The sequence below is a fragment of the Phaethon aethereus genome, assembly GCF_964289735.1.
Source record: "Phaethon aethereus genome assembly, chromosome: 15".
Lineage (NCBI taxonomy): Eukaryota > Metazoa > Chordata > Aves > Phaethontiformes > Phaethontidae > Phaethon > Phaethon aethereus.
In genome coordinates, this window is record NC_138591.1 from 15,865,475 (window position 1) to 15,891,729 (window position 26,255).

At 37.8% G+C, this 26,255-nt stretch overlaps 1 protein-coding gene across 2 annotated transcripts in view; it reads right to left on the bottom strand.

The window, feature by feature from the left end:
- Positions 1-18,932, bottom strand: part of RBFOX1 (RNA binding fox-1 homolog 1) — a gene marked incomplete at both ends in the record, with an annotated part of 1,321,463 nt that extends 1,302,531 nt beyond the window's left edge. For both annotated transcript variants that reach the window (XM_082006867.1, XM_082006865.1), the window contains one exon: positions 18,711-18,932. In XM_082006867.1, the coding sequence (XP_081862993.1) occupies positions 18,711-18,932 (222 nt within the window). The remainder of the gene's footprint in view (positions 1-18,710) is intronic.
- Positions 18,933-26,255: the final 7,323 nt, after the last annotated feature.

Below are 26,255 nucleotides of genomic sequence, written 5' to 3' on the forward strand. Positions count from 1 at the left end.
ATTTTGCCTCTACTCCAACTGTTACAAAGAAATCAACCCCCTGGGCAGAAACCTGTGGGGACTTCAAAATTAAGACCAAAGTTGCAGACGGCAACTACTTAGAAAACAGGGTAAGTAGTTTTGTAACCATGGTTTGAATGCTAGATGCATTTGCATCACTTTTTAAGTAACAGAGTCCAAAAAGTCACCTCACCAAGAGCCTGCTTAAGTTTACTACCATACAGATTCAAAACCTTCTTGATATTATTTGTCCCATACACTAAGCAGACAGATACATGATCCAAAATATGATTCCTTAGAAACCCTCTGCTGCAGTTTAAGACTATTATATTACTTTCTTCACTATGCCCATGACCCCAGGAGGAAAAATCTGATTCTGTCACAGTGTGCACAAGATTCTCTCTGCTCTTCATCAAAGCAATGAAACACGCACCTGACTTTGAGGATGTGATTACAACCACCCTATTTTAAAGTATCTTTTCAGTACCACTGATTTAGGTGGAACTTACATAATACTGAAGTGCATGCGTAAGTGCTTTTCTAGGCCATATCAAAGCCTCTGAAGAAGGCTATGCCCTTCTCACCGTGACCTTACAAATATGCATTCAGTAGTTATGGAGAGCAAAATTAAGCTACATGACCATGTGGAAGAACAAAAGCAAGAAAGAACAGCTTCGGAATGTCTATATATTACTGTATATAGCACAGAAGCAGACAATACCTAGGAATTAGCAACACAGGAGCGACTATAGGAATTTACAGTTTAAAATAAAATTTTCAGAGCCACTTGTAATAATGGGGGGGGGGTGTTTTAAATATATTAGCATTTAGTATTTCATAAACACATACATTTTCTGAAAATGAGGCACTGTTCTGAAAGAACAGCATGTTAGAACTGGTGCCCCTGCAGAGAACAACTGCACACCCTATGCCAGACATCTTGCAGGAGAGGGACCACAGCACAGAGCTGTCACTTGTCACAACAGAGTGTGACCAAGCTGGTTGAAGAAGATGGGCAACCATGACCTAGAGGAGCTGTTTTTCTTAGTTTTATCTGATTTGTCCCAAGTTTTTTATTGCTAACTGCTTCCACCTACATCTTATTCCAAGAATTGCTTTTTCAAAGGATTTTGTTTTTATTTGTACAGCATATTCTTTCTTCCTTTGATAAATGGAAGTGTTGCACTTATGTAGAAGATTCCTCTAAAACATGTACAGAATTTAGCCATTTTGTTCTTCAAAAAAGTGCTACTACTGTGAATTATTTTTAAAAATGCTGATTGCATCCACTTCACAGATGGGTGAAACCTTTTTTATGAAGATGAGCCCTCCGCATATCAAACCCATTAATGATAGCACACATGTAGAGTACCGTCTACAAGATCAGGCACAAACCAGTAATTTGCTCTTGAATGAGTTATGTTGAGATTGTCTTGCTATACTAGTTCCAAGTATTTAATCAGGCTTTTCAAACTACCTAAGTCTCTGATAAAGAACAATGGAAAAAGAGAATGCAGAATTTGTGCAAAATGGTCGCTCAATCTTAATCTCAGTAAGAATTAAACTTTCTCTTCAAAGAATATTCAAAAGAGTGACAATAGTATTTTAGCACTTGTCCTCAACAACACATTCACAAAAAAAAAGGAATAAAGTCAAATTCCTAGACAGCGTTCCAATTCATCCTGCCTCAAATGTTCCCCAAGTTCCTACTTGAGGAAGACTGCTGAAAGAAACTAAATGACCCACACTTACTGCCAGCAGCTGAGTATCCTGCATTTTGCTGAAACAGGAGGTGAGACTACAACGCTGTGAGCTCATCCCAATAAAGGTTGATCTGGCAACCCATTTAAAACTTCCCTTGATTTAAAAGAATTTTCTTTCAAGCAAGTATCAATGTTTCTAAATTTCCAGTTTTTAAATCAAGACTCTCATAACATTTTGGTTTATCCTTGAAATTTCTTACTGCTGAAGTGATGGAATTATTTTTTACTAAAAATGCAGCTTTTAATTTACATTCATGTGTAGCAGCTTACATTCCTGTTTGCGGTCTTACAGATAAATCTGTCACTAAAATACCACCCGAACAGCTTAAAATGTAGAAGATAACAGAAAAACTGAATCTAAAATTACTACTTTTAAAATATCATGATTGAAGGCAGATTCATGATTTGAGAAGAGAGCTGTACTTACAATTTTTAATACTTGGAGCTGGTATTCCAAGAGTAGCTTTCTAATAAATCCTACATATTTGTTAGACGATTTAGAGATTTTTCCATATATATACACACACTTTTCTAATACTAATTGTATAATTTCTTGCATTTCTTGATATTAAGCTGTTGGTATTTTTTATAATGCTTAAGGTGACATTTGACAGTTCAGTACCCACAGATACAACTGTCCTTATTCTTACAGAAACTAATTTCTGCCCCCATGCTCAAAATGTGTAGCCCAAAGAACATGATAAATGATAAGAATAACAGCTTCAGGATTATTTAAGTGTTACATTCTTCAAAGTATGTAGTGCTGGATACTTTCCTACGGCAGCTTTTCAGCATTTACACTGGAAAGTTAAAATGGCTATCTAGTATTTATGAAAATAAAGCAAAGTAGAAGAAAGCAAACTGACACTAACAATATAATAAAAGAAAGCTCTAAATTCAGTCTCCTTAATCACTCAAGGAGATGAAAACATATGTATCTTACAGATGAACAGGTCACTGAGGTAAGCATGCCAGTTCTCTAATCAGAAGTTTTTCTCCCAGCTATGGAAGGCTCAGAGGTGAAAGTCAAAACCCTGGAGAACTGTGCTGGCTACTGTGAACCGTATACACCCTGGAGACAAAAAGGCAGAGAGAATGCTGAAAAGAGGCAAGCAGGAAATACAACCTAGTCATAGGGGATTCCTAAATACCAAGATTCTAAAAACAACTTCAGAAAGGACTGCCAGGCTGAAACATTGATTTGTCCCCTAATTGAAGGCAATGTGATAATGGCCTCAGCACTTTGTCTGGGTTTCAGTGTTCCTCATGTTATTTTGGGATATGATCTATCTATGCACATGCACAGTAAGACATCTTTCACTAGCTCTCACAGATCAGTGTGTGTTGCTGTCAACCTCTCAGGCCAGTACTCCCCAACAGCATACAGAATTTAATCTGAACAAAACTATGAGACTTTCTGAAATACCTATATTTAAAAAAAAAAATTTAGTAATTAGAAGATACTGGGACACAGACTTACTTTTTGGTTTTTACCCTAAGACAATAAAGCTCATTTGCAGTGAAAGCCTGCCATGTAAATGGAGCTTACTCATACAGACAAGGCATAAAAGGCAGCAATAGCAATTCAATCATGTCTAGCACTCCAAGTTATCATTACAACTAGGTAAATTTTCAAGGGAACAAGTTGTTTATCCTACCTATCTTCTGCACTTCTTGGGAAACATTTACTTGGAAACATCTCACCATATCCTGCTTCAGGTCACTTCTTATGCTGTATAGCTTCTGACCGTATTCTACAATGCACCTGACATGCTATAATGAGGAAAGGACATGGCTTTGCTTTATGTTGTCTGTTTCATCTCCATGAAAATTGTGAAGGAATCACCCCCCCCCCAACTCAATCTATATACTGAAAGAATCCACAGGAAAATCATTGGCTTCAAAATTAATTTGGGAATGAGGTGCAACAAAGTTAAACAAATACTTTTATCTGAATGTTACATTCTGTCTTTACCACTACCTTCCACAAATGCTTAAAATTCTGTGCCTATATTTGGGACCAAATGTAACATGCCAGACTGCCCATTGGTAACTTTTCCCAAAGACATTTTTAGAACTTCTGTATAACTCAAATGTGCTTGATCTTCTAACAGCTAGGAAGTAAAAAAAAAATAAACTTGTTCTTAAGAAAACTAATTATGATAAAGGAGGGACACCTTTACAGTACTGCAAAGGTACTTTAGCTCTTTCCTCTCAGTCCCAGGAGAGAGTTCACTTTATCAGAACCATCTGCTACCTCTTTCCAGAAGGACAGAGCTAGAACCAAGGGCCCAGTTGCCCTCCCTGGCACAACCACTTACATTACAAAACATCAGTGTCCCAGAAGATGCAGTTGCCTCAGTTCAGATCTGTTTTGCTTTCTCTCCAAATTAATAGGTTTCTAGGATTATAAACAATGTTAATGCAGATCTCTATGCTCCCTGTTTGAGAGGTGGCATCGGTGCCTGTCTCAAGCCACCATTCCTATGATGGAATCAACTCCTGATTCATACCTTGAAGTGATGATTTTCTCCCCCAGGTAACAGAAATCCTGCTCCAACCACCGGTACCCTAATCAAATAAAAAAATTTGAGAACGGCTGTTGACATCTCCCTGTAGGTTCCATCAAACTTTGTTCCTGCTCCAGCGCAGCTCCAATTGGTTCCTAATTTGACACTGGCTTGATGAGAGACAGGTCAGGGACAGAAACATTTAAAATAGTGTTTTAAGGACCATTCCACTCAGTCTGTGTGGGTTTCTCAATTAGTTTCTCACAATCTTTCCCCAGTGAGTGCAATTTTGCAAAGATCTTTGCATAAAACTTGAGTGGGTTTAAGTATTCATCAGTTCCTGCTGCTCCCTCTCCACCCAGAACCATAATACCAACTCTGACACTGCAATCATTTACACAGTAACTAATTCAAATCAAAGGAAAGATTGTGCCTCCAGGTGAGAAATGAGCAGCAGGAACAGATGAACTCTTCAAGATCGCATTTTCATGCAAATGCCCCATACAATGAAAAACAACAAAATTAAACACAAGAAAACAAACATGACTATTTGTTTAATGAAATTTTTGTGTCAGTTCTGCAGGAGGCACCACGGCTCTTTTAATACAAGTGCACTTTTACTGTAGTCTTAGAGGACTTAAAGTTTAAGTTGGGAGCATAAATAAAAAACAGATTCTAGCTCAAGTCTTGGGAGATTTAGGAGGATCCCAATGTCATTTACGGAGTTTTTGCCATCTCCTTCAGCTTAAGTGAAATGACAGTATGTCGAGTAAGCGTTAAACAGAAAGCAGCTATCTCCCTCAGGTCTAAACTAAAGGAAATTAGTTACTGTGTTTACAAGTCAAATTCTGCTGCAGTCATATTGAAAAACCAATTTTGAAGGTAGGGGAGTCTGCCTGGCCTTTGGAGGGCTTCCTGGCACTGAATACAGGCAAAGATTATATTGAATATGACCCCAAGTCTCCTTCAAGCTGTAGCTTAAGATATAAGTCCTTCGGAAGAAACCTGGCTTTTATTATCAGCAATAATAAACACACTTACCAAATTTACATAAGGCCTTTCATCAGAGAAACTCATGATGCTTTTCAAACTTTAATTAAGTTTTAGTTGAACCTAATGGAAGCATGCATGTTAAAGTGGCATTGTTGCCATTTATAAAATGGATAATCTTAGAATGAGAATTTCAACTACTTGCTTTATCTGATACAACTAATTCTCAGTAAATTGTGCTAAGAAAGACACTTTGGGAGTCAGGGGACCTTTGACTGAACTAATAAGTACAGCTAAAAGCAAGGGAAATTTAACTTTTATAAGTTAAATATGTAGGAGGAAAATTATCATGCAAAGGGAGAAAACAAAACATTAGTCAGATACACAGCTGCACTCTTTTTCTTGGTTTCCTAAGGAAAAATGGATTTGGGGACACTACACACTGAAGCATTGATTTCTGCCATCCATTGACATGATAGCATCCAGTGCCAGCAAGGTAAAGCCATGAAGCTCTAGACACCACTAACACGGCAGGTTAAACATTGAGATGAATACCAAATAATTTGAATATTGTCAAAGTAAAGCTATTTAAATAAAACCTGATATCCAGCTCCAGTGAGACACACTCTTAACTCTCATCCTCTGTTGCTATAACATTAGTGATCAATTTCTTTGGTTTTCAAAGGGAGCACAAACACTACCTTTAGATTTCGAGGAAGGAGTCTCAAGAACAGTGAAGTGCCTTGGGAGCTTCACAACAGTTCCTTGCATTAGTTCCCTCTCTTCTTGACACCTTTGAGAAAAGCAGATTGTTTCCACTGTTTATTCCCTCACATTTTATCCGTATTCCCCCATCAACCAACTTCATCTCTTCAACTGAGAGGCTTTACTTCACTAAAACAGAAATTTCTTTGCTAGGTGAAAGCAATGACATTCCATCAACCTGCCTCCAAATCCCCTTTAAAGTCTCTGTAAAAAATAAAATGTCTTCATAAAGAAGACTGTTCAGATGATTTTATATAATTTGTTATTACAGATGAAACTTGAAGTTTTTGACACTTGAAGCTGTTGGACACTTTTGACAACTGAAGCACTTCACACTAGAAGCCTTTGGAACTACGTGACTAAAAGGTACTACATAGTAAGAGCATGTTTATGTGGTGTTTTGATTGCTTGTTTTTGCAAGGAGAATGGTCTAGACACTGGCTTCTGCCAATTTCAATGTCATCTGAGACACCTGCTATTACGAGACAGCAAACGTCCCTGACTTAAGATTCATAGTAAGGGTTACCCAAATGTCCATTTCTTGGAAATTTTTCTTGTTCCTATTGCTGACTAAATGAACACCAAGCTAACAATGTATCCTGCAACAGACTTCTAATAAATGGTCTCTCTACCATCTGCCAGCAGGAACCATGCTCTTCATCCCCAGAAGTGTCCACTCTCCTGCTCCCAATGGAAGAGTATACAGAATCAATTGCATAAGTTCAAACTGAAGAGGAGCGGAAAGAAAAGATTAGTGATTTTCAAAGTCCTGTAGACAACATGCAGTTTCTTGAGATGACAGAAACAGATCTTACACCTTGTAAGTCATCATTTTCTTCAGACAACAATTCCTTAGCCCAAGGAGTAGGGTCAGTAATTTTAAAAGCTGAAAGCTTTTGTTTATGGGCCAAACATGTACATTTCATTTCCAGGATTCCTTAAGTCAGCATGCCAAAATTATGCAGTAATAAAGTAGGGTATTTTGGACTTTGGGATCAGAAAAAAAATACTGAACATTGATGCAAGACTAAAGTAGCAACAAACATGTACACACATTTGAACAACCACATCATACATCTGTATCTAATTCAATTCTGCATCCTCTGTGAATCAGTATAGTGTTCAAGTCTCACTACTAACCTGTTAGTGAGTTTACTAACCTGTAACAGCTGCTTCTTTAGCACCTCCAGATGAAGGTCTAAGGACTAGCATGTGAATAAGAGCAACATGTTTAGCAGTTATGCAGCTGGTATAAAAAAAAAAATCTACTGTAGCAATTTAAGTAAATACACATTTTATGAAAAGAAGCTTTAAGAAAGTAAGTAGCTAATAGGATGCTATCATTTGCATATGTGGCATTCCAATGAAAACTGCCATGTACTGAGAAAACGGAGCAGTGTGAAATACCATTGATTGCTGTATTTATTTTTTTTTTCTTTACTAGATGGTTGGAGCAAAGATATTGCTCTGTGCGATTATGCTTTTTCCCTAGTGAAAAACAAAAAAGCAAATCCATGCATATGTCCTCTCAGCATTACCAGGCATCCCACTTCCCTAACCTTGTGCAATACCTGTTCCACAAAATGAACTTCCCAGTGCATGTGAACCTTTAATGTTATAGTATAGCTCAGTCTATTTCAGCAGGGGCAATACTGTATGTTGCACAAATACCAGTAAGAGGACCTGTGAACCTATTACGGCACAGGAAAAAAGAAGTTGCTAGGCCTCATAACCAAACTGCCACCACTCTCTAGTAACACTGGACTTCATCCTCTTAAGAAGTATCAACAGTCAAACTTGTATATACAGCTCCCAATTGGACTAAATTCTCCAGCGTGCTTTCCTTTTGCCTTGTTCAGAGCATACAGTGATCATTCCAACTACTGGTGGTGGTGAGGTTTCTTTTATCTGGGATTTAGACATTAGTTATATATCTTCAATAAATAGGTCACTCCGAAGGCTTTTCTATGAAATGTGTACTAACAAGCTGACCACTTTCCAGCAACATCACACAATCCCACTACAGTGACCAAGAAGGTCTTAAAGGTCTTTTCCAACCTTAATGATTCTGTGAAGTCACTGGTAATTTTCAGACAACTTAAATCAAATAGCAGTGATAAATTCTGGGCTTCTCTGACAGAAATACACTTCCATATGGACAAACACAGAATCATTTGTGACAAAAGCAGGATGAGGGTATCGTTCTGCCCACCAGCGACACAACAAGAAGTTCACTATCTATCTCATTCGCAGTTGTTGGTAAATGAACCTGAAATCCAAGGCAGAACAGCACCACTGAAATATTAAGAGAGGACCATCTGGCAGAATCTGCTTTCTTCAAAAACATTGAACTTGCAGAGAGCCAGAGAGGGTGAAGATGAATTATTTATTATATTATTATATTTATTATTATTATATGGGGAATACAGACCTTTCAAGACAGAAAACAAAGTACATGGATACAGTTACTCAGTTTAGACAAGAGAAGTCTGTTACTTCATTCCCATCATGGGAGTCAAGAAGATCTGGTGCAACAAGTCTATACTGGCTGGGATGTGCAGTTGGGCAAATACCAGCTACAGGAAAACTTTTTTTTTTTTTTTTTTTTTACAGTGAGAATAATTAGCCACTACAATAAATTTACCTGGGGATTTGGTGAATTGCCCATGACCTGAAGCCTTTAATCAACAATGTTTGTTTTTTTTTTTAAATGAAATGTTCTAGCTCAACCAGAGGTAATGGAGTTAGTACTAACTTTTAACAGAAACCAGGGTCTAACAGTCAATTCTAGCCTTGAAATCTAATAAGGCTTTATATATTAGTGGCCAACAGCATCATGCCTTTGTGTAACATGTACTTACATAGCGACATTAGAAGAAAATATTGTCACATAACCAAAAATTATTGTGCCTGCAAGATTTAGAAACCAAGCTGTAGTGAGAGGAAGAAATTTTGTTTTGATGTTTTTCCAAGAATCTGTCTTTTTTTAAAATCTAATGCAACAGCTTTCTACAATGTCATTATTTATTTTAAGTAAAAAATGATTAATTGCTCAAGCAGCATTCTTTTCATTTTATACAGACTCTTAATTCACAAAGTTTCTAAACATAGCAGTCAATGATTTTGCCCTCTGGAGTCAGTGAAAAGATTAGGTTTTTTAGTTGAAAAATATATTTTAGTTAAAGAAAAAACCTCTCAGCATCTCAGAATAGAGGTTACTTCACCAACATATTATTGATCATAATGCTTACTTTCCTTTTAGTTATGGCCCAACTCAAGGAACAAACATCTCAGTGTGGTGACAGTCTGGATTTTTACATACTAAATACATTTATATTTTTTATGATTAGCCTTCAGTTTTTGGAAAATAACATTCACTGAAAATATTATGTGTTGAATACACAGTACATCTCAACTAGCAAAACAAATGCTCGTATTGTGACAGAAATGTGTATACCGGATATCAATTCAATGCAAAAAAATACTTTTTTAAAGCACATATGTAATTAAACAAAAAGGTTGCCAAAGCTTCCACAGTATAAGTAGAACTGGGATGTACACTTAAGTGAGACTGACAGATTTAAATGCAAGGTAAGGCTATGCAGCCTGTCTCACTGTCTCTTTCTTCCACCCTACTGCCAGTGTACCTCAGTTGGGATCTATTTCTCCCCTATCGTTCTAATTCTGAGATAGCAAAAAGCCTGTCACCATACAGGTGCAGTCCTTCTTCCTGTAAGTATATTTTTTGCTCAGCTCCAGCACAACTTTGTGTCCTGATCAATGACAAAAATAAAGCTATTGTACCTTATCAGAAACTGCCAAATGCCTCTTATTCTTGCTGGGACTCTAAACAGGACTGGCTGATCACACCCAGGCACAGAGTGGTGACTTCAGATATTGAAACATGGGGACTAGCATAATGAATATAAAGTAATATTTTTGAACCCCCACAAAGCATGTAATTAGTGCTTACTAAATAGAATGGCAGAAGAAAGCAACTCTGATACACTATGTTATAGATTAGTACAAATTTACCAAACGAAATTCAATCCTTGCTGTTTGTGCAAGTTTTACTCTGCCACAGTTCACTTAAGGCTGTGCATATTTGTTTGGCATTTGCACAAGTAAGGCTAAGCCCCCCCGCAAAAGAAACAAATGTGCAATAGAAATCACTAAATCAGATTCACTATCAACAAGAATATCCATAAGAAAGATGCAACCAGCATTTAGAAAACAGATCATTACCAGGGTAGTATTTGATAATACATCACATTTTTGACGTTCAGATCTTTCAGAAAACATCCATGCTATGCAGCCTTACAACATCTGCAGTCATTCTGACTTACAGCAAATGCAGAAATAAGAATTTTAAAAGGCTATGAGCTTACACGTGTTATTTGAAATTCTCGTCTCAAAGCCTTGCAAATACCATCTTCCTGAACCCCCTAATTAAGTTCAGAACAGGAGATTGAACAGATACCACTGCTTCTCTAGAACAGGAATTTACCACACTATTCATGGACATTAACAGTAAGAGAAACTTTGTGAAAACTTTAAAACTTCATCACCTCCTTACTCTCAAAGTTAACCAATACCACCAAAATAATTACAGGAGCTGGGGAGATACAGAGCCCTTTAAGTATATGCCATTCATGACTGATCCTATGCTGTCTTTGCTCAACTGTTCAAGGTCATTACAACCTTGGGAAAACATAGAGCTCTTTAAGTTTATGCCAGTGATGGCTGATTCTCTGGTGTCCCTGCTCAATTATGAAAGGCCATTATGCCCCTGCACAATTCTTGCTAGTCTTCAGGCAACAACACTGAGCAAGTAATACACCACAGATACTCAACTTTGTTGTCCTTTAGCAGCCTTACTTTCTTACAGTGATGAAGAATAACTAAAGGTTTCATACATTATCTCTGAGTCATAGGTTGGGGATCACTGGTCTTAATAGCTGGGGCCTGGAACCTGAGCAGCTACAGCATTCCAGCTAATGACTTGCTATATAGCCTTGGACAAGTACGTGCTTCTCTTTCCCTTCACCTTTTGACTTGTCTGTCTAGTTACCAACTAGTTAAAGAATAATTTTATGAAGTGAAGGACCAGAGTTGTGTTCTTTCCCAGGGATCCTAAACTGTCTGTAATACACAGTAACATCTGAAGCACAATGATCCACAACACAGTCTACACCTCCTTGCAAGTACCTGAGACAGCAGAACAGAAACATTAGCATCAGGTAGCATTGTCATCAGAAACAACTCCTCGTAATGGCTAGTGTAATATGGCTGAAACACATTGTATTGTAAGCATGCAGAAAGAAAATAGCAAGTAAAAGGCAGATTTATAAGAATTATTCTGCTTAGGAAATCTTTTATTCTTTAAACAAGTTTTGCTTTTAGGACTAGCATGAAGGTATCTTTCCAAGGACTGCAGCTACCAACATGTCCTCTCCCACTTCTCACTGATCTGTGAATCTTAGATGGACCTTTATTAATTAAATCTCAGTACAACTAATTGAAAATTATTTCATCATCTACCACTCACAGTCAATGACATTAGGTTAAGTTACTCAACTGTTGTATTTTCATAGAACAAGCTATTAGAAGATTCCTGTTAGTAATCAGCTTGTTTCACTACTGTTGAAAAAGTAAAGTTCATTTTAATAATAGTTTAGGATGCCAGAAGGAAAGAGTTCAGGACACAAGACAGTATCAAACGTAAATGTTCTGTAGTCTTAGTTTAAAGGATAAGTTCATTTCTAGTCTAGAGAAGACTATGTATCTCTCTATATCTCCTTGGGCTGCTTAAGAACTGCACAGTGGACAAAGCATTAGAACACATTAAGTGCATTCTCTAGGGAGAAATTACATGGGGAGCAGTTCATCAGATACTATAGTCTAATTTAATGGAAAAAAATAGGCAACTGTTTAGTAATAACGCACTCACAAGTGAGTCTGAACCTTTCCTCAGGAAAGGGAAAGCTGGTGAAACACCAGCCTGCTTCCATTTTCAATTTTTGCATAGCTTCTATGGCATATTCTCCATTGCTTCAATCCAGGTTAATGACTAAGACTGCAAATATTAAAAAACCTGAAACATCCAGAAAGCAAATAATTTTATTAATTTCTAAATCATAAAGACTTGAAATAAAAATATTTTTCATAATGACTGGGGGATTATTCAGTGCACACTAACGTATATAGGGTTACAGAAGGAGAAGGACAGTAGCAAATAAGAGCAATGCATAAATATGTTAATTTCATATCTCCACTAATTCAACTCTGTAGACCAGTAAGTCTTCTGTTGCACTTCAGAAGATTTTAATGCATCTTGGTTGTAATTTCAATCAAAAGTAATACTCCAGTTACTCTACAAAAAATATAGTATTAGGTAATAGAGTATTCAAATTGAGACAGAAATGCTCCATGAATGTTCCCCATCAGTGAAATTAAACTTCCAGTTGGTAAATACAAAGGGCTTATGCTGCTCTTGGTTGCAACTGCAAGTTAAAAATAGGCAGTCATTCACTGAATAAAATGAAATTTCTCCCATGTCAAAACAATCAAGCAGTCCACACGAAGTCCTTAGTTTTGTACACTTACCCCCTGCCATCTAGTGATCTGTCCTAATAACTACAGTAAAAATGTTTAAATTAGGTCATTCAAAAGGGTTTATTTCTGCTGCCTTTAGTTGTCTTAGCCAATTCCTTACTCTGGTTCTTCCTGCTCAAGTCACATTGACGCTGTTTACTGACATGGGCATTAACCAGCAGAAGGTTAACAGGAGGATGAATCAGTTTCAGGGAGAACGTTTTCCATCAACTTGTTCTTGGACTTGGAATCAAGTCCAAACCAATTTCTGAAGATCATTTATCGACACCTTTCTACAAAATGCTCCCTTACTAGCATTTAGCAAATATTCTTGTTGAAGTAGCTCCAGCAGCTTATTACCAATACCATGTCTCACTCCTAAAGAATGATTATCTCCTTTCTTTCCATTTCTAAAAGACAAATAATTATGCCTCTGTCCTGGATCACAGAATTTCATTGTGTTCTGAATCAAAACACCAAAATCATTAATTCCAGCACTTATCACAGTTTACCTAACATGTCAATAGACTAAATCCTTAACTTACCTTCTAAATTAGGTAACCAGTCCCAAAAATAGGCAAGAGAGGAATGGACTGTTTTACACAACATGTTCCAAATGTCATGCTATTCAAAGTGTTTCAAGTCTATGGTGTCCTCCTAGAGGAGGTCCATTCCCTTCTATAACTTCTGAGAACAAAAGGATCTCAGTAGATTTAAACAATATTAAACAATAAACTGCAGCCGTGACTGAATGCTTCAATCTGTTTAGGATCCCAAAAGTCAAAAATCAGAACCTTAAATTGGACTCTCAGTCCAGCATGAAGCCACCATCCCAGGTTCTCCCTCTCTAAACATGATTCTCCTTCAAAGTAATATTCATAAATATGACCAAGAGCACAAAGCCATGTACACACAAAAAGTTTTCTTAATAAACCAACTCTAAGGAGAGAATACATTTTCTAAAACAAAAACTCTACATGAGAAACCACATTAACACAGTGTAAGGTTGCGCGGCAATGCACAGAAAGCTCAAACTGTCAGACTTCAGATCCACTTCTTAGACTTGGCTCTATGCTGATGCACATATTTCATGAAAAAGACGTGAGTTATTGAGCCAAAACCTACCTCTCATATAACCTGAGCTAAACATAAAAGATAATAAATGTGCATTTCATTTGTCTAGATTAACACCATTCTCATATTCAATGTCTCCTTATATCAAAGATATAACTATAGAGCTATTTAACTCAGGTACTTGCATGACAGCAGCTCATACTGCTACAGGCACATACTAAAGTTTCTCAGATAAATCCAGATGCAGGGCTCAGTTCCTATATTTTCACCTGGTCTTTATAGAGCTTTTAATTTGAGACTGTGAATCCAGACCTGTCCCTCATATGAGGGAATTTCATCTTGAACTGAACATTCGTCCTTTTAAGTTCCACATGCATATCTTAATGCCTAGAAAATCCTTCCTCTCCTCCTAAGAGATAACATTTTAAATAATCAGCTGTCGAAGGTGTGTTTTTCAGCTTTCCAAGGTGTGTTCTTCTACAGTTTGGGAATACTGGTACAACAGTAAAGAGCTGAAGCAGAGTGTTTCTATCAAATGGGCCCAGTACAAGTTTAACATGAAGTAGCAGTCAGATGTTAGAAACAATGAAAGAGGGAAGGATTCTCTTAGCATTAACCATAGCCTGGCCAGACCAGGCATCCAGGATCTAGGTATGACACGATAGTGCCAGTGTGGAAAACAGAAGGAAAGACCACAGCGACTGGAGTGAATCTTCATTCCAAATGTCTCACGCAGGCAGTGACAAGGGTGGGAAAAACATGCTAAAAATTTAAGCTGACACGGAAAATAGTTTCCCCATATTTCAACTGACCCAAAATTTCCAACAAATTACTATCTGCCTTTAAAGAGTAAGTATTTTTAAGAAGTGGATCTCCCAGCACTTTTCAAAGAAGAAATGACAAGGTTAAATTTGTTCTGTATGCAGAGAGGAGGACATCACATAATATGCAACACCTTCCCATCTAAACTGTTTTTAAAATATCTATTAACATCTGAGATATAGAAGGATGAATTTGTCGCATGCTACAAATTTAGTGTAGTCAGTTCTTCAGAGATGATCAGCAAAAGCAGTTTTCTCCTCCTACAAAAGCGCTGAAGAACAAGTTTTCCTATACTTTTCTCAGATTTTCTTTTACAACACAACAGTCCCAAAACTGCAGTAAAGATATTACTTTTGTTGTTAACAATGAAAATTGCAATTTTTCTTCACTGTTCTTCTACACTTTCCTCTTTTCCAAGTCCTCACAAAGGCAAAGGCAATTTTTGTAAAAATTTGACACAGTGCTGTAATTCCCAAATGCATTAAGTCTTTCTGAAAGTTGTTTAAAGGGGATAAAAGTTCAAGCTGTCTCCTACACATTCCTGCACAGGTGGCATTACAGATGAAGACACAGTTAAGCCTGCTGGATGCTACATGAACACTAGAGAAGTCAAACCAAACCCAGGAATTTGGTCTTTTTCTATAAATTTTGCACAAATGTTTAGGGGAAGGAAAAAAGTTTGATTTGTAACAAAGCAGGTATTATGAATACAGAAATATCTGCACCAAAATTCAAACAACCTTCACCAGGCCATATGGACTAACAGCTGGTTAAAGAGAGACCAAACAGGACTATATTCCTTAAGTACAAAGGTACATGGATTACAAGGATACACACTCTTAACAATCATAACTCATGGATAACTTGTAACTTGTACAAGCTATTCAGGTTAAGAACACATTTATCAGCCTGGAAGAAAATCACTACTTACATGCTTAGTTCTTCACATGCTTTCTATTTCAGTAAATACTATTTTACACTAAATTAATAATTTCCAGTATGTTCTGGAGCATGGGTAGGGTGACAATCAACCATAGGACATCATGTAGCTGACAGTTATGGTCATCCTCCAGGCACACAAGAGGTAAATTGAATTCTACAGACACTCTGGTGAAATACTTTTACCAAAACTTTTGATGAAAAAGGATGATTCACCAGCTCTTCCAAATGCTAATTCCCCACCATCTGTACCAAATGAGAAATTTTTAAGTTGAACCTTACTACCAACATTACATTGCATTTAGTTTGAACTAAATACTTCATTCTGATGCCATGCCAAAAAGAAACATTCCATAGGAAAAAATTACATGGCCTTAGACTATGTGATTCACACCTGCTGTGAGCAGTTTCCTCACTATAAATGAACGTAATAAAAAGAGAAGGCAGGAAGTAAATTATTTTAACAGATGTCTAAATTAACAATTACATTTTTACCCCAGGTTACTACATTAACTAGCTACTAGTACTAAGTGAAGGAGTCATTTCAGATACCACTGCAAACCAGTTGTTGGCAAATCCAGCCCTTCATTCCCATGGCAAAAAAACCCAGCTCCATCCAGTGAAGCTAGTGGCAGAAATATCCTTCTGCAACCAACGTCTCCACAGCAGCAGCTACTGTTATAAATACACAATGCCAAGTAAATGCCCAGAAGTATTATGCACCATCTCACAAGCATAAAAGGTGGTCTTTGCATTCTCTCATAATACAAGATTTCACGCTAAGTGGAGTAATGAGTTAGAGCAGATGACCTAGGTAGTTCTAAACCTAAGAATGGATGTTGAATCAGGCAAATAGAAGTGGAATAAATAAAGAAATAGCACACTTACTGTGCTGATTTTTTTATTACTAGTCCAAAAATGAGTCAAAGCCTATAATTTTTTTCCTGTCCTTCTTTAAAATAGAAGACATAATGGACTATTAGGAAATGTTCTTCCAACGTATGCATTGATTACCCATACCACTATGCCTATTAAAATAAAGATTCTTCTCAGCACAGAAATGAAGTCATTCCAGTGTTTCCTAAGGGCACACAGTCTATCTTTTCCAGCAGCTTGCTCTCTTCAAGGTATCAGATACTTACAGTGATTGTTGAACAAGTTTTTATTGTTTTTGGAGAGAGTTTTACATTAACAGAATTTCAGATGTCACACAACATTTATTTCTAATAATGTCTCCATCTCAGACACACTGCTTTAAATGGGAAGGGGAAAAAAAAAAATACTGGAACTTTAGACAAAATGTAGTACAACATCCCAAGCAAAAGTCCCTTGAAGTGAATGGAAAGGATACCTTCAATGAGCTTTGATGAATTTTGAATCAAAATCAGTATAATTTAAGAATTATTATAAGAACTATTATTTTATTACAAAAACTATTTAAGAATCGTTTTTGGGGAAAGACAAACAATAAAATAATTTCTCATTATCACATTTGTTTTTTTAATATTTTTAGCAGCCCCCTCCCTGATGAAAAAATCATAGTGTTGGAGCAGATATACACAGGCCCTTAAAAGGGCAAAAAGAGGACAGGTATCCATTACCACAGAACTTTGCTGTAGTGGTAGTTGGGAGTAAACCAAGCCTCACAAATGGGGCAGAGCCCAACAATTTAGATATGCATCATTCTAGTATATTCTACATTCTAAAACTAATACCTCAAAAGACAAGTAAACTCATTCAATTAAGGGTTATTTTTCAATAACTTCCTCATTAAATATTGTAGTAAGAGGTACTATCAACCCATAGTTGTATTCAGTTATGGATACTTATAATAAAAGGGAATAGATTTGAAACCTTTACTTTCAGAAAAAACAGATAAAAACAAGACTTATGATTTGACCAATTAACTTGCTCATATATTGTGTACCTTTGGGGAAAAAAAAAATCTCTCCACCAGAACTGGCATCAGAACAAGAGTGCTACTTTAGTATCTGAGAGTTAAAAAGAGCATGCCTTCACAAGCATTGGAAACCCAAAACATAGACTTATACCAAAGTGCAACTATATGCAGTTACATGGACTGATAAAAGAGAATTTTACTTTAATAAGCTGACACATTTTAAATACTTTTTAAAAACAGGAAGACTGTTGCATTTAGAGATGACCTTCCACCAGAATGAACTGAGTAAACTACCTTTCAAATTATTTAAAAAGGTAAATCCTACCAAAATGTGGAGCATCTACTTCACTCCCCATTTGAAGAGGATTGTCTTAATTCAGGAAATCAACCCCAGAAGAGAAAAAAAAAAAACACATTTCAGAAAACTTCTAGATAAAAACCTGTACACTAAACTTTCCACCAGCTGTTAAATGAATTCTAGAAGCTATACTCTCAGCATATGATGAATTTAAACAGGAAGCATCTACACCCAAGACATTGTTCCCCTCCCCACAGACACACCCCTTCTGATTGAGGGAAGCAGTTAGTATGTGTTCAGGAAGAAAAGCACCTGGCCCAAATTGCACCTTGACAGGAAAAGCTTCAGATGGCAGGGAATCCGTATGTTCAACCTCCTCTCCCCCCACTTTTCTGATATGCCTGCTGACAGGCACAGCAACTGAGCTAAATAACCAGTCAGAAGGCACTGACAAAGTTAACCTCATATAAAGGTCTGATGATGGTGATATTTATATAGACAACTGTTCAGCACCTCTCTTTTTCAAAATCTCAACAGATGACATTTGCTCTCTCACCAGATGCGATCTCTAACCACTAACTCTCCTCTTCCCCTGGAGGCTCTACCATCACCCCTAGCTGTAAGATAGTATTCCACAACACAAAAGCAGTCGAAAGTCTGAATGGACAGACTGATAAACAACCCAAGATGTCCAATTCAACATACCAGCTGTTACACAATTCCTAAATAGATATAGGGAGCTGAAAAACAAGCTTTAGCCCTTAATATTCCTTCTCCCCTCGCCCCCTCCCCCAAATCACTTCTCTGACATACACATTGTGCAAGCAGCTCACAGTGAGAGACAGATTAAAATACACACTCCTGCACTAAAAGGCATGTAGCTGAGATAACAAACTAAAGCGTAACATTCTTATAATCTCAGTGAGTTGGGACGCTTGACCGCACTCATCCTACTCGATGCCCAATTACCAACTTCAGGATGACAAATAATTTTAAAGGTAATCTCACAGCCCTTCCCCTTTTATAGCTCAGAGCCACTAAACATCCTCACTCACACTTTTGCCTTCACCACCTCCGTCGGGCACGGGCTCTTCTCTGCCTAAAGAAGGCATTATTTCTTCTGCTGCTGCTCTGTCCTTCCCAATGTTTCCTCCTTCATTCCCCAGCTTCAACCTCTTCCCCTCAGGTTGAGAATCATCCACCTCCTCCCTTCTCATCTTGCCATCTCTGCCTCGCTGCTTCACCACGTCTTCTGGGCTGCCACAGGAATGTGACATTTTTAAAGTCTTATGGACTTTTTTTAAAGACTGATGAAGCTGCCTTTTTGAAGGGGATTTGGCTTCTGAGGGCTCCGATGTGCTCTCGCTCCTCTTAAAAATTTAAGTGGTGTTTCGAAGCCGCTGCAGGAATTGCACATAGCACTTCTGTTTCTCTGCCGCCCTCTCCTGATTCCGGGCCAGCACTGCGCCGAGGACAGGCTCCAGAGCACACTGCTCGCAAGCTTCTTGCTATATTCCTGCACCTAATAAAAAGTAATAACCTTTCCTATATTGATTGTATGCACAATTCTGCTGCTGACGTTGCCAAAACCCTTGTACTTCTGTTCTACCTGATCCAGAGTAATTGCCTGTCCTTAAAGTACAAAATATTTGCTGCACCTTCCTTAAATCCAAATTTACCTCTGTCCTCAAGGGATGTAGTGTTTTCTGGTTGTATACTGTTATTGATACCAAGAATGATTACCCGTGAAAAGGTAAAGATTGCTTTAAGTCCAAACAGCTTCTTTCAAGATTATTTCATTATAACTTTTCATTTTTTAAAGAGTGTCCTTACTTTGTAAATTACCTTTGTATCTTCTAAATTCCTATTCCACATTGTCACATCAATTTTGCACAATGTGTTCTGGTCCTACAGCTGTAGGAATGAGGTTAAAATGAGATTAGGACAACCCAACATGACAGTTTGGAAATCCTTTTTGCTCTCTCAGCCAGTTTATGAAAAACACTGACACCTGTAATCAAAGGATTGGTGTAATAGCTGGACTTTTTTTTTTTTAAAGTAACAGTAACCTAGTGTTTTCATATATAGGCTACAATATGCTGCTTCACCTGACTCTTCCAGTACAGAAGGCAATATGAAGTAGAGGGTTTTTTAAAAAAAGGTAATCTGAGTTCTGTTTTCTCCTGCTTAACTGCTTGGAGATTTAAGTGAGGTTCCTTATATCTTGCAAGTGAGTGAAGTAAACCCCCAAGAAGCCCTCTGAAAATATCTAGAGATGTTGCAGTCAGGGGCTTAGGGACTAAGCTTCAGAAGTAGTGACCAAACAGGCAGTTGTGGATGAATGCATCTTATCAAACTGTCCAGTATTTCCAATGTTAAACAAGGTATGTCTTCCAAGAATCTGACTTAATCTGTGTCCCAACATTGATTTCACTGACATTATGGAGTAGGCTTTAATTTGAGCAAGTAACATTAAGTTAATTATTCAAGAATGAACACAGAGGGGAGGTGAATGAACACTGAGGGGAGGTATCAGTCATTCCAGATACCCCAGCCAGACCTGCAGAAGTGTAAGGGAACTGTTCTGATAGTTAGACCTGAGATATGCAAGTCCGCACACCCAGAACTAGAGCCATTAAACACCTACTAATAAAACTTCTTGTCATAAAGGTGTAGGCATTTGCCTCAGTCTAACTTGCAGCTGTAAATACTTTCAGAGCTGGGTGAACACAAGCCAAGTGGGCTCAGCAGAGGGAAAATAAAACTGCTAGGCTTTTTAAATGGTGCTAAACACATGTCTTGTAACCTGCAGTGGTCTAGTTCCACTAGAAAGCTTGGCTTTCCCTTTTGAATCATGTCCACTACATGATTCACTACATGTCACTACATGAATCATGTCCACTTGTGATTGACCATCTACAGAAGTAACCTGCTTGGCTGATAATACTTATCCTCTTCAATAAAAAAGAGATTGTCAGCAAGAGCATAGCCAGGCAGCTACTGCAGGAAGAGTTTCAGTCTAGGTGAGCACAGGAGCACAGATTAATACAGCTCATGCCCCTCTTCTCAGATCCATGAGTTCCTACACACATATATAGCTCAGGAGAAAAGGAAAGCTTTTTCTTTTTTTTTAACACTACTCAGTATCCTCATCAACAGCAGCAGCAGTAGTGAGCAACAAGTGGGTTTTTGTACAAAGGTTACATCCCCTATGCAGAACTGTTGACACAAAAATCCTTCACCCTCTTTCCCTGCTTATTAACAACGTGACCCAACACTTTCCCAAGCCCTTCTCTCTAACCTTTCCCACCTTTCCCTCTGGCTTGAAGCTCTTAAAAGAGTTCTGCAACTGTTCAGATCATCTCCCCCTTACTGGAAGGTACAGCTCTACACCACAAGAGCAGTCAGACTGCAAAAGCCTGAAGCTTTCTTCTTTCTAGTGCTCATTCACCACTCATACCTGCTTTTTCCATCACACCTGTCCCACCACGTCCTTTAATCCTGTTTTCTATTTTTGCTTATTCTTTCTATACACTACTCTCCAACCCTACCTAAAATACTAGAAGACAGAAATAATCCTGAAACTAAAATGTTGGTTTAACTATCATACTGTTCAGGTAGATAGCATATGTGTACAATAAACTGCATCAATTTTGGTTGAAACAGTTCTCCATCCAAAAGATTTTATTTTATAGAATCCAAGAACTGCCAGTTCTTCCAGTATTTTATTTGTGTTTGAAGTGGAACCAGGCAGCCACACAAGCTGCCTCAATGACCAGGCAGCCGCATTCCTGCCAGTGTGCTTGCCAGGCAACTGCCTGGCTCCTTGCACACTCATGTCTCCAGGCTGTCTTGATCATAGATAGAGTCTGCTTCTTCCAAATTGAAAAATAAAATATCCAGATCCTTGTTTTTGAAGCATAGCTTCTGTTTTTGAAGAAATGAAAATTTACAGAGACAGATACTGTATTTTTGTTTCTAATTAAAAACAAACATTTTCGAAACATCAACATTTTCATGCAAAGAAAATGAGAAATGGCATGACAACAAATAAATTCTCTGTTGGTATTCAGAGAGAGGTGGTCAGGCCTTTGCTTCCTGTTACTTAGCATGCAAATACTGCACAGCAAGAATAGTTAGTCTTGACGTTTTATGTTTCTACAGCATGTTGCACTAAAAGGATCCCTGATACCAGGCAGTTCTCCAATACATTAGCCTACACCGTAAGTTGAAGTTGGAGCACCAGGCTTTATGCATGGGGCTCACTTCAGGAACAGGGTCCAAATCTTTCAGATCATTATACATTTCAGAAGAGGATAAAGTGATCAACCTGGGAGAAGAGTCAGTGCTACAGAGGTATCCAGCTGCCTTCATTATTCTGTATTGCTACATGCCTTGCTTAATGTCAGCCTGATTTACTGTTTCACCTTCTGACTTGACTACATAGTTATCTTAACAACTAGCATCTTGGGCATATTCACTCCCTTCCCTTCTTTTGACAGAAGTCACTTTACCTAACAAACATTTTTAGACTTCGAGTCCCATGTTGGTTCCTCACAGAACCCTTCACAAAATTGATCATGAGCCAAATAAAGCAATTAGCACAACTCACTAAAATCTAAGAGGTCATTAACCAGGAAGGTAGGCCAAACTGAGTAACAGAGCACTTTGAGCCCTTGGGAATTCTCACACAACCTGCTTTCAAGACATTCCTGCTTGGAATCATAGCTCAAATATGCAATTATATCAACAACAAAACAGAACAGCCAGACTTCCACAGCTATCATATGCAATACCATTCTCAGCAGTCAGTCCAACTCTAGTCAGCATCTCTTCTTGGACTGCAAGGTATGCTAAGTATAATACAGTAATCAGGTTGAGCATCCTAGGGCACCGTGTTGAGACACCAACCTGAGTGAGAGATACAAACACATCCTGGGATAGGGGTTACCAAAAAACCACCACAAAATTCCCTCTGATCTTTGTCTTTCCCTTGTTTACTTTCTCACAGGGGTGCCCTCTCTAGCAGCGAAGAAAATGTAACACCAGTGCTTACCTGGAACCAAATAGGGAGCAGTAGCTGGGAGGAACACGGGGGATTGCAGCCACAACTCTGTTTATGTATGCTCTAGGTACCTGTGCACATGTTTGAGTGGCCTATGATCTAGGCAAAAGAACTTGCACTTCTCCATTTCCACCTGTTGTGCAACAGCAAAACACACTGAGCCAAGAGGCAGCTGGAGTCGTGATGAAAACTGCTGTCTCCTCCTGGCCTCCACCAAGCACCGCCCAAGAGCCATGGGATTTGGATGCAAGGAACCAGGGAGTAGGCAGGGTTTTGGGCAGAGGTGGAAAGGGGAAAAAAGCCCTGCAGACTGAGTCTCATAACACTCAGATGTACAGGAGGTTTATTTTATTGTATCCATTTTACAAATAAGCAACTGAAATATAGAGGACAGTTGTTTCAATTCAGGGGGTGAACTTCATCTTCTGGAGAATGCCAGAATAGTGCCTATGCATTATTTGAATCCTTAACCTCTCAGAGTTTAAACTTGGCAACAGTCCCTTTGTTAGACTCTTCTAGGAAAACAACACTCATAGAAAAATTCTAATTTCAAGGACAGATCATCCAAGAGATTATATTGTTGCCTAACTGGGCTCCCATGGAAAGCAGGCCGGTTCAAAGTGGATTTAGACCATTCCCAAGTGATTTTGCAATTCAGCTCAATGAGTTCACAACCACCATAACATAGAAGTTTGGTATATTCGTAGATTTTAGTGTCTTAATGAGTAAAATGATGGGAATTACCTCAGAATGACATTTATACCAGAGCACTATGATGTTTAATTTAATGGAATACTTGTTGCATTCCCTTAGCTCACCTTAGTTTGCAAGCCAGAGTAAGACCAAGCTTGTGATTTAAAGCCCTCTAATGTATTCCTTCTTCGCAGTGAAAACACAGGCTCCGTAAGTCTATTCATGTTGCAAGAGAACATAAAATGCCAGTCCTGCCAATGAAAGGCAATATAATCAGCAGTAAAAACTTAGATCTCTTTTCATACGTGCTCTGATAAAAAGAAAAGGAACAACAGACAACTTAACCACTTTTGTAAAACTGTTTTAATGGGAGGAGAACAGAATTTTAAGTTTATACTAATCAGGTAATTTGGCACATCTTATTGCTACAAGGAGCACAAGTTATCTTTTAGTAAGTCTGAAAATGAACCAGTAAGTACGGAAAATTAATTTTTCATTTATTTTGCTATTGCTTCCAAATTAAACTCTGCATCTCATCATTGTGATTACTTCTAAAAGCTTATGAATATTTCATTATTCTTTATTATTGTTTTATGTTCACTGACAAACATTGAGGCACATTGTTTATAGCTTCAGGTTTCTCTGTACTAGGAGCAGAGAGAGAAATAATCTTTTTACGTGGTAGATTCTGTATTGCCTGTATTTCAAAATATGATTTCAAGGAACATGTCATCATATAAACCAAAGTGATCTCTTTGTCTAGAACTGTTGAGACATTTGGGTTGCTATGGGTATGACCATAAACCTTCACAAAGTTCTTCGAAAGGTACTGGAACAGGCTGTAGGTATTTGCAAAGGCCTCTCTAGCTTTCATGAGCACTTTGGAACTAGATTTGTGACATCATACTGATGTTGAAGGGTTAAAATAAGGCAACCATGATGGTCAGTTTTAAAACCTTGACAACAAGAATGGGGAGTCACTAAGACAAAGATCTGTAACTACCTGCCTCAGAATAGCCCCTTGCAGATGACATGTAATAAATAAGATTTGGCAAAAGACAGAACTACAGAAATCCTCCTTCCTAAATAGACAAAATAATACAAAAAAACAGGATATGTTGGTGACTATTAAATCCTTCAGAACCAATCAGACATCAAAATATCCCCATGAAACTCTACCAGAAATGTGGCAGGACTTCAGCAAATGGTAAAGATCCATGGTTACCCACAGTCCATGGAAAGGCTTGCTTCTCCAATCTGGGATCAAATGGTATGGTTGGTTTCTACCATCTGCCCTGGAGGATCAGAAACAGACCAATGTTTACGCCCTCAAGTTTCTCTCCAAAGCTGCAAGTTGCATTCTGTACAGGATAACATACCAAGTTCCATTCCAGCTGCCACCATACCTGGCTGATGGGAGGACAATGTCCCACTTTCAGGATCATTATGCAAGACATGCACAACTATGGCTGAGATATACAAGTGCGTTTTAATCCACTTTCCAAATCTCCTTTCTTAAGTCAAACGGGATTATATACCAAGACACTTTCAAATCTACAATTCAACAAAATTAAACCAAAACAAAACCAAATGTATTATTAAATAAATTTATAAAGAGAATTCTTCACTTTGTTGACCCAGTACCTTTCCTGATATAAAACCATTGTATGGATGGGAGTTCTTTTGCCATTATCCTTACATTCTATGAACTCCAAATGTAAACAGCAGACATGAAATCCCTCACAAGAAAGTAGATTATTCCTGCATAATTTCCTGTAACACTTTGAAATCCTTAAAAATCTTGCCTACCACCAGTTAGCACTATGGACTTCTGATTAAACAATATTTAACATCTAAGTCCTGAGAGTCCCATTATTGATAATCTTGAGCCTTAATAATGTTGAATCAGAGTAGAGAAAGCAAGCATTTAACTGGATGAGCTGCTTTGTTTTAATGTCACTAATATGCCTCTAAGACAAAATATGGTAGTAAATGCAACAATGGGATTAATTTTTAATCAAAGCAATTGCTATTTTCTCTGTGGCCTACATTAAGCATAGGAGATGTATTGTATGACCGATCTCCATCCTTCACATTAGTCTCAGCACACCCAATCCTATTTACCCTTTGAATAAGCTTGTCAAATATGCATTCAAGTGGGCAGTTATTGGTAGGAACTATACATGTCATCTACTGCCATGACTAAATTTTTCAGATCAAATTTCAGTCTTCCATTTAATGAATAATGAAACCCAAAATGTTTTGAGGAATTTTAACATCCAGTTCTCAAGCTGCTGCAATAAATAGTCACTCTTTTTGGAGAGTAGAGTAATAGCATTGTCACTCTTTTTGGAGAGTAGAGTAATAGCAAGTGGTTCACATTAAAACACAGGCAGAAAACAGTGTTTCAATTTTTACAAGAAGCCATCTCAAATCATCTAGTTGCACCAGGAGAGCTACTCTGGATTCATACCTGCTGAGTACAAAGTAGATGATGCCATTATCAGCATTAACCTCCTTATCATCACTTTCCACCTCTGTAACCCTTAAAAACCAGAGTAAGTTTATAAAAAGAACCTATTACTATAGGCTTTATAAACACAGCCTATCAAGTTTAAAATCATACAGAAAGCATCAAAATCCCAGGTCTTTCCTATCTTTTCTTTAAGGAGAATCTTAAATGTCCAGAGAGTAACAAAACACTACTGAAAGACTGCAAGCACTATGGGGGATGGGGGAATATTTTTCTGAAAAAGATCTTTCCTCCTGAACAAATTGTTGTATAGAAGAAAGGTTGACAAAAATGGTTATATTTAATTATTGTTTCAAAAGCTCAGGATCA